Source organism: Chionomys nivalis, chromosome X (genome assembly GCF_950005125.1).
Source record: "Chionomys nivalis chromosome X, mChiNiv1.1, whole genome shotgun sequence".
NCBI lineage: Eukaryota > Metazoa > Chordata > Mammalia > Rodentia > Cricetidae > Chionomys > Chionomys nivalis.
Genome location: NC_080112.1, coordinates 122,225,850 through 122,235,768, shown reverse-complemented (window position 1 = coordinate 122,235,768; position 9,919 = coordinate 122,225,850). Strand labels below are relative to the sequence as shown.

At 44.2% G+C, this 9,919-nt stretch overlaps 1 protein-coding gene across 1 annotated transcript; it reads right to left on the bottom strand.

Moving 5' to 3' along the window:
* Window positions 1-1,111: 1,111 nt before the first annotated feature.
* Window positions 1,112-8,068, bottom strand: Arhgap36 (Rho GTPase activating protein 36). Its single transcript, XM_057759957.1, has 12 exons — window positions 7,773-8,068; window positions 6,515-6,580; window positions 5,813-6,039; window positions 5,395-5,587; window positions 5,121-5,176; window positions 4,627-4,777; window positions 3,952-4,100; window positions 3,642-3,818; window positions 3,340-3,437; window positions 3,108-3,214; window positions 2,479-2,655; window positions 1,112-2,268 (listed from the first exon to the last, which is right to left on the bottom strand). The coding sequence occupies exons 1-12, from the start codon at window positions 8,056-8,058 to the stop codon at window positions 2,153-2,155; spliced, it is 1,803 nt and encodes a 600-aa protein (XP_057615940.1). The 5' UTR covers window positions 8,059-8,068; the 3' UTR covers window positions 1,112-2,152.
* Window positions 8,069-9,919: the final 1,851 nt, after the last annotated feature.

Below are 9,919 nucleotides of genomic sequence, written 5' to 3'. Positions count from 1 at the left end.
CACCCCATTGCCCCATGTCAACCCATCTTATTTTCCATCACCTCCCCTTCTTACCCTATATCATCCTGTCTTCTTTACCCACCATCATGCCTCCCCTTTATCCCATACCATCTCCCTTCTGTTCCCCACCACCCTTCCACCTTATCCTATATCATTCCCTTCTCTTCATACACTGTTATCTATTCCCTTCATCCCATGCTGTACCCTCCATATGCCCCCTTAACCCATTTCATCCCTTCCTCTTTATCAACTATCTTTTAATTTTGCCCATGCTGTAGTCTCATCTTTATCTACAATCAACTTTCCCCATTATCCTGTCATCCCCTCCCCTTTGTTGCCTGCCTTCCATTTTATTCCCCATCATCCTTCCCTTTTATGTCCCTCATTCTTATTCCTGATCACCCCCTTATCCCATGTCATTCCATCTTCTTTATTTTTTTATCTTCTTTCCTCCTTACCCATATCATACCCTCTTTCTTATCCACTGTCATCTATCCCCTTTATACCATGCCATCCCTTTCTTTTTATCTACAATCATTCCTTCCCCTTATACCATGTCATCCCCTCCTTTTTATTATCCATCATCCTTTCCTATTATGCCATGGCATCCCCTCTTCTTTATTCTTCACCACCTCTGAGTCTTTATCCCATATCATCACTTCTTCTTTATTAACCATTCTCTCTCCCCTTTATTTCATGGCATCTCCTCTTTATTCCCCATCACCCATCTCCCTTATCCCATATCATTCCTCCTCTTCATCCAACATCATCTTTCCCTTCATTTCATGTCATACCCTGTTTATCCCCCATCATTCTCTTTATCCCATGTCATCTTCTCTTCTTTATTTCCCATCACTTCTTCTCCTTCTCATATCATTCACTTCTCCTTTTTATTCCCCATCCTCTCTCCTTTTTATATTGTCATCTCCTTGTTTTCATTTCATATCAACCCTTCCCCTTTATTGCTCTTCTTTATCTTATTTTTCCCTTTAAATCACCACTTAGAACTTCTCAACTTACCCCCAAAATTCTAAGAGAAAAAAACACACTGTACACCATGAATATGCTGCTGACACAATACAGATGTTTATTAATGATGAAATGCCAGAGAAGTTTTAACAATCACAAATCTTCGAGCTCTGTGGTTGTTATCCATTGTATGATCAGTTTATATCCCTCAATACAAGACATTCTTCATTCTAAGGACCTTAGCAGTTGTTACCCATAAATATCAGTTATAATTTGGATGTCATACATAACCCATATCTGTGTTTTACCAGAGCAAGTCCCCAAATTTGTACCGTCCTGCATAGAGGATAGGTAAGAAAGTTTGTAGTCAGGTTGCATTGACTACTTGGAACTATGTGTCTGTGCCTAGCTAGTTGTTTTACTGACAACAAGGGTGTGAACACTCACTGTCTTTAAAACATGTCCAGGACTAAAATCTATTTTTCTCCTCTAACTTTTGACCCCAGAAAAGCTAGTTAGGCTTACACTTAAGATTTCCCTGTTGGCTTGTCATGATCAACACTGCACAGAATTTTGGGAGTGGCTGTTTGACGAGCCATTGGCCTAAATAATTTGAGAGGGAAAAATCCTGAGGCAGTGGAGTTGCTGCAGGGACATGGCTATGTATGAGTTGGTGTGACACAGTTTAGCATTAATTGTTTTTCAGTTGTCTGTAGGCTGACCTAATGCTCTAACACACCTCTTGAGGGCCTTTCCAGTGAGCTCTGGGGAAGAGGGTAGGAAAGTCAGGAAAAGCATGCAATCCCCTGGGGTGGGGGTAGGGAAAGCACCTCGAGATTTGTGAGCTTCTCTGGGACAGATGTTTATCACAAATGCAACATCAATTAAAGGAGGGGGCTGTAGTGAGAGAAAGCCTGGATCAGGGGTAAAAGAGAAGTAAGGTAGCACCAGGGAGCCTGGGCATGACGCAGAACTATCTCTGCTTTTACCAGCTGAAGATACCAAGCATCCCCAGTAATGGGGCTGGCAGTGTATTTGGAATTCCCATCCTGACCCGAGCATCAGGTGGAACTCCTTCTTACCCTCAAGTCTTTGTCTTCAAGACTCCCGAATGTTTCCTGTGGCATTCCAGGTCTACCCCCTCCCCTTTCCCCTGTCAGGCACCTTAAAGGAGGGAAAAGATCTAAGGAGAGAAGCCTTTGCCAGATTTGCCCCCCTTCTCCTGGGGGTTACCCTCTTCTTCCTCATTGTCATGGGAACTGGCAGTGGTGGGAGGCACAGTGGGCTCCTCAGAGGAACCTGGAAAATAGTAGCAATGTTAACTTCTTATGTTTCTGGACTTTATACTTTGCTCACAACCTAACACACCAACACCTAGTTTTGAATTTCAAATACGATAGAAGGCAAAAAGGCAGAGCAAGTAAATTCACTCCCATTTAACATGTTCATCATTACTTGTGGCATTTATATTATCTGGGACTTCATTACTGTATGGGGTTTCATCATTACCTGGGATTTCATCAGCATCTGATTTGTCATCTTCCATGTTTGGAACTACATCAAGATAGGGAACCTCTGCAAGGTCCAGCTGGTCATTGTCATAAAAATATGGTCCTTCATCAAAGTCATAGTCCAGGTTGTCTCCAGAGTTCAAGATATCGTGCACATCTGGGGCTTCTTCAGGACCTGGAACCACATCAAAACAAGGTAATTCTTCAAAGTTTGGAATCTCAATGAGTTGTGGGATTTCATCAAGTTCTAGAATATCCTCAATGGGAGGTAGGCCATCAAAATTTAAGATGTCATCATCATTCTTACCAGCACCCTCCTCATCCTCACCATCATCTTCTTCATCAAGCTCTCATATGCCCTCAAGTTGTGGGCCATGAATATCTAGGTAATATGGGATTTCAAGACCTTGAACTTTCCCCTAAACTACTCCCTCCCTGAAATATTCAAATACTAACTCTTCATTTACAGACATATTATTCTCAGAGGATTCACTTTCCTTCCTCAAGGGGCTCATCTTCAGCAAGGACCTGGTCATCTGGAAGGGCCTAGCCTTCTGCAAGGAAGGGACTGATCTTTGGGAAGGGCATGACTTTTAGAAGAGATCTGATCTCTAGAAGGAAACTGACCTTCATCAAAGGGTGGGCTCTGGGCAAGGACAGCAGCCAGGGCTTCAGTAGCGTTTTCCACTGGATCAGAAAGCATAGCATCCTCTTCCATCTTTATGCGAGCGCTCCTAAATGGGAATAAATTTGAAAAAGTTAGTATGTTTGCCCCAAAGTTGATTAAAACCAAGATGGCATGACTCTGTAAGTCCTATAAGCTAAACATAAACAACCCAGAAGTTAAAACCACACTCACTGGATCTTCCTCAGATTACGGCGTCTGATAAAATCCAGTGCTTCAGGGCTGAACTTCCACACACGCTTAGCAACCTGCTTCTGAATATGGGGGGGCACCTGGAGGTAAAAATAATAACCTTAACTGCATATTCCTTCTCATTTTTACTCATCTTTATTAGGTGTTTGGGACTGAAGGCAATGTGATAAGCAAATGTGGAAGGAATTTCTAGAATAGAGGACTTGGTTATACATATAGAACTCTCCCTTATCCTGTGAACAGAAGAGGAATGTGTAGAATAAGTATATTTTAAAACTTCTTACCTGGAACAGGACATCCCAGTTATCAATCATGGCACGGACCACATTGACAGATGCAACATAGTGATCAATCCCCAGCTTTATCTTCCTGGATTCCCTCTTGGCCACCTTCCCTTTCTTCAGGAGAGTAGTTCCAAACACCAAGGCCAAGTTGTTGGAAGTCATTCGGTTACCTGGAACCTAGGTAAGGAAGTGTGATCAACCTTGAGGTAGCACTAGAAACTTCCCAGATAATGTATTTTTTATTGTTGGTTTTCTCTCTTTACCCACTTTACAACCAATTATTTCACTATGCTTTCCAACAAATTTTTACCAGCTGTCCATCAGGGCCAATGGAGTCTTCGCAGTTCTCAGCGATTTTGTGGAGTGCCTTCAGTAGACGTTCAAGGGTATCGCTGTGGCAGGGCGGCATCAGGTAGACCAGCAGTTGCAGGGCAGAAACCTGATCCTGGGGCTTCAGAGCTACAGAAAAGAAAATGAGGGTGGCTCAGAGGGCTAGTCTTGGCAGCAGCCTGATATCAAAGGTGACACATTTCTGCCTCAGGGTTGCTGGTGATCGTGGAGGCAGTACCCAGGAAACATGCTTTTGCTCCCTTCCAAGACATCTGACTGAGATCAGGGTCTCTGAAAAAAAGTGCCTTTCTCAACCTCAAAGTCAAAGTCAAACCTCTATAGAGCCTGATTCTTCTTTGCCCTGAGAGGGCACAATTAACAACTTCCAGAGGCTTAAGAGAAATTTCCAAGCAATAGATTCATAAGGGAACAGCAAGAGACACAGAAAGAAACCTTGAGAGGGTTTTTATTAACTTTTATTTTCATTAACAAATAATGAATTTGTATTCTGGAGAGGTATGTATATTCTGATGTCCATTCTACCCTAGATTCGTGAAGCTCCTATAGATTGAGTTCTCTCATTATGCTCCCTAGATTTGTGTATTGCTTCTTTTACTTGCACCAGCAATAGGGGGGGGGGGGGCTGAAGACTCACTTGCAGTCAGGAGGAAGGACATGTACAGATCATCAGGCAGCAGGGAGTCCTTCATTTCAACAAAAAAATCCTTGAGGAGTGCGGCCACATCATGGACATTCACGCTGTTATTCAGCTCAATATCCAGACCATTGTCAAATAACTCTCGGAGCTAAAAAGGGGAAAGAAGATGTAAAATGTCTGCCTTTCCCACCATAGTCTTGGTCTTGAACAGTTATTCAAGAAGTGAAAGGCTTCAGTGAAGACAGCTGGCAATGTCGTGTATTTAGGGGTCTCTGTGAGTTCGAGGCCAGCCTGGTCTACAAGAGCTAGTTCCAGGACAGGAACCAAAAGCTATGGAGAAACCCTGTCTCGAAAATCCAAATAAATAAATAAATAAATAGAAGATCTTACTCCCCATCAATCATGCTACTACCCTATGTCTATGGGAGAGCCCTTATTCCTCTCTTCCTTTTCTTACCTAAAGAACAAACATGCAAATACAGTCAGTTTACCTGAAGCATTTTCTGCAAGGAGTACTCAATGGTGAAAATCCCCACGGAGTTTAACCCTGAAAGAAGAGATCAGAGTTCTAAGCATCTATGACCCCTGTTTTCCAATTGCTTCCCTTTTTCTCCTTTAGCAGTTGCATCCCAACTTTCAGTGACAAAAGGGGAAGTCGATTCAAGCCCTCCATCCTCTTGCTTCTCTCTCTCCTTTTCTAGAACATTCTTTCCTTTCCCTTTAGTTGTCGCCTTCCTTGATTTAACTGTAATATGTCTTCCTTACCATGTTCCTCAATGAACTTGCAGCAAGTCTCAACAACCTGAGGGACTTGTTGAGCAATTGGGTTGAGGCTCATCTTCCTTTTGGATCCCAGAAGGCGCTGCCCGATAGGAAATGAAAGATGAGAGAGCTGTAGAGTCTGCATCAGCAGGGCCCCATCCTCCAGTTCAGCCAGGCTATCCACAGACACTGCACCCTGTGGGAAAATCCAGATTATCTTAAAATGGAGGAGAAGGGGCATTCGTTGGGACCTTCCTGAGTGCCGCCTGACATTCAGAACCCGATAATCTCTCTGTGGTAAAACGAGCCAACCCCTTCTATTTCTGTTCAGTCTCCATACCATACGGACACCATAAGGACACAAGCCTTGACTCCTCTCCACAATGGGCCCCTTGCCTGAAACCTCTAAGACTGAACTCACTCGACGACCACGGCGAGTGAACTCTGTAGGCAGGATGAGCTCATTTCCCCTGTGATTGAAAAAGCGCCGCATGCGTCCAAACATCCTTTGCACCGCGTTTCCCCGACGGCTGGAACCTGTGGCATTTTCAGCCTCCATTGCCGCCATCAGTTCAAGGTGCTTGCGGCGGGTAATTTCATTGACCAACACCTCTTCCAGACGGATGCCAAAGGTCTTGAGAGACGCGGCTGGGAAAGAATGAGAACCGTCAAAGACCCGCAGCATTTGTATTAGGTGGGCTACATGGGCTTATGGTACTCTTCCTAGCACTCATCAATAATCAATCCCTCCCCCGAGGCCCACAGCGCCTGTCCCTGGGAAGCAAGACCCTGAAATAGTTAAAGATGACTCAACATTACTCAGCTACCCCGACGTAGCTGAAGGTCTCATCCCTGCCTATATTTGCCAGTGTTTGACCACCTTGAAGCAATGAGGGAGATCTATCTGGGGTACATCAACAGGGAAGCTAAAGCAGGAGCTAGCAGTTATTCCTCCATTTCCTGATGTAACCCTCTTGGGGGGGGGGGCGGTTTCTGGGACGAAGATGGAAGAGTCTTCAGAAGCAATAAGCATCAACAAGAATACAGTATGCAGGAACACACGACCGGGGGGGGGATTTTGTCTTTTGTTTATTTCCTAAGGAAAAGAAAAAAGCCCCCTCACCCCTCTCCTGTCCTCTCAGAATCTGAAACCACTTCTCCAGGGTGTTTGGACGGTCGGTGGGTAGAGCTATGAAAAGGAAAAAAAAGAAAAGACATATACATTCACATTCATATAGGAAGTGATAAGTAACTAAAACATCGCAATGAATTGATCTGCAGGGTGGGGAGGTGGAGTGGGAAGCTGTCCAGCCCAAGAAAAGTGTTTTTGCTTTCCCCCAGCCTGTTTCCTCTCTTGACAACGAGATTTGTCCTACCTAACACATGTAAGATTGCAAAAATTTAACCTAACCAGTTTAATGAGCTGGATGCATCGTGTAACGAACTAATAATTTCTCGGCACAACACTTAAAACGTAAATTCAAAAGCTCAGAGGCGCTCAGATCATGCAACAGGCGAGGGGAGGGGCTCTGCCTGCAGCGCCACCACGGATGAGGGTCGCCAAGTTACTGCGGAAGCGCTCACGCACAGATTTGCCGTCGGCTCCTTGTGCTGCGGTGAGAGATACCTGGCTGTTTCTCTGCTCCAAACCCCCGCAGTGATGACTACCAGCGGGGTCTCCTTGCCTTTTTGCATCACCCAGTTCAAGCTGCGCCAGAGGTGCGCGCCTGGCTAACGTGACTCCCACCCCTGCACTTCCCAGTCTTAAGGGAGAGCCCCTCGAGCATCGCGAACATCTCCCACATCTCCCACCTCCCCTATAGCCTGCAGTCAAATCTGTGTGCACCCCTGAGATTTCCCGAGCCCTGGGATCCGGTCCTGTGCCTGGCCCCCTGACTTCCCCGCAGCCAGCAGAGCTGGGTTGCGCTCCGAGCGCACCGCCGCCAATCCCAAGCCCGCGGCGCCTTCCAGCTCTTTACCGGGGTTGGCGCGTCTCTCTCTGCCTCTTTCCCACCGTCTCTAATCTCTCTCCACAGAGCAGTCTCTTCCCGTCCCAGTCCTCTTTTAAACTGTCCCCTTTGAGCCTAGGTCCCTCTTTGCCCGATTTTCCCACTACACCTGGTGAGCCCAGTGTCTGCACCTGTCCTCGGTCTTACCGGGCTTACCGTCCCCTCAAAACCCCAGGCTTCGACTACTCAACTAATCTTTGGAGTCTCTTCTAAAATTCTACAGATAGTTTTGAACTCCCTTTTCCTCCGTTCCCGGGGAGCCAGGGACCCCGTTGTGAGACCCCCCACCCTCCAGGACCTCCTATCTGCCCCATGCCGCCCGGGGGTCTACTCGCCGGAAAGCGAGGACGCCACACTCCGGGTATAGCTCACCTCTGTCCGGCTTGAATTCAGAGAGGAAATGTCTGGCCACGAGTTCGTGGTAAGCAGTCTCTTGCAGCTTCAGGCGCTCCAGCTCGGAGAGACTGTGTATGGATACCATGTCCATCTTGCGGTCTGGGTTCTGTCCTGGGTCTCCTCCCAGGACGCTCACTAAATAAATGAAAGCAGACAACAACAGCAAAAAAAGCATGATTTTGGGGCAGTGAGCCCTTGCTGCCTTCAGAAAAGGGATGCAGCCACCCATTCTGGAATCAGTTGGAAAGCAAGACTGTATCATCCAACTGTCACTGGACCTAGTGAAGGGAACTGTGGGGGAGAGGTAAAGAGGGAGGGAAAACTGGGAGGCGGCTTCACTCTCAAGCTGGGCTGTCTCTAGTAGCTTATTCACGGGGAGTAGGAGAAGCAAACGCAACTTGAAAAAAAATCCAGCTCTGAACTGATAGGCAGTTCAGAAAAGAGGAAAAAAACTAACAAAAATAAAAAACCAGGTTTTTAAAAACCAAGTAATCTTGTATTTTTTTTCAAAGCACTTTGATACAGCAATAAAACATAATATTTTCTGTTAACTAATTAGAGCACTGATAATTTTTTTTTCATGATGATGCCCTAAAGCTGTCTGGGCTAGATAGAGAGGAGGCATCTACCCAAGCTGGGAGCATTTTAAGTTTAAATAACTCTTTCAGAAGACAAACTGGACACATGGATCTGAAGCCAAAATTTGTCCCCAGACCTTTTGACCTAGTAATTTCCCTTCTAGGAATCTATTCTAATGAAATCTTGCTACAGACAGGAAACATCATATACAAATGAACCATCCAAAAAAAAAAAAAAACTAGCCCAGTAATGAGGTTAGTTATATAGATTATGTAATAAATAGCATGGAAAATGATGCAACCATATATTGATGCTTATAAAGAGATTTTCAACAACAAATACAAAATGCATAAGTTATGATCACCTCTATGTAAAGAAAAACATGCATAAAACACTAAACAAATACCCATAAATTCTAACAAATAGTCTTTAGTGGCGGTATTTTGTTTGCTTTTACTTTTTCTCATTTATTAAATCTGATTGTGTTGCATTCCCTGGGGGAAGGGAATCAACTTTTATGAAAATAAACTTCATCTCTAGAACATCTCTAGTGAGACTCTAGACAGAATTAGTGATCACAGTGAAGTTTGTCTTAATGTAATGACAAAAGTGTTTTTAGATGCCCTTCCTCCATGGCTCTAACTGATGCTGTGCTCAGGCTTCACACCCCTCAGCGGAGCCCTCCCTGGACCCTACATAGCATCCTTTCTCACATCCTCTGTTACCCATTTTTTTCTTTTAGTCATTTATTAAAAGAAAAAACAAATCTGTATTTGCTGCCCACTGTGATACTGCTCCTTTCATAAAAGATTGTACAGTGCAGTGAAAGCCATAGACAAGCTAGCAACAGTTCATAAAACCTTTTGATACAGCAGCTGGCAAAGGTATAAACAGAGTACTGTGAGAACAGAAAGGAGAAAATACCTAAGTCTACCTGGAGACAGGGTCAAGGGGAGGGGGAAGAAGACAGAGGACAGAGACAGAGACAGAGACAGAAAGATAACAGTTTGTGCAAAGAGATGAAAGAAAGATTGATATCTACTTAAAGCAATATACAGAAGCTGGAAGAAGATAAATCATGAAAGGCCCTATAATGCCATGTTAAAAAGGTGGACTTTTTTTCTCCAGGTAATAGGGTACCACTATAGGGTTTTAAACAAGAAGTGACAGAGTCATAGCTGTAACTGAAAAATCACAAAGAACCATGAAAACTCTAGTTTGAGTAGAAAGCCTGAAGCAAGTAAATCAACTAAGGGGCAAAGGATTGGTTACATATATCAGATATCCTGCATGGAAATGACAAGATTTAGGACAAAATTAATTTGAATGGAAAAGGAAAGTTTAAGATAGCTTCCACATTTATGGTTTGTGTGGATGTGTTTAAGGCTAGTTTCAGTCAGAGAAAGTAATTTGGGACATGGGGAACTAAGACTTTTGACAAAAAAAAGTAACCTCATACCAATTTTCTAAGCTTTCTTCTCATCTGGGGGTTTACAAATATGTTCTATATATTATCCTGAGGGCAGCTTAAAATTCAAAGATCA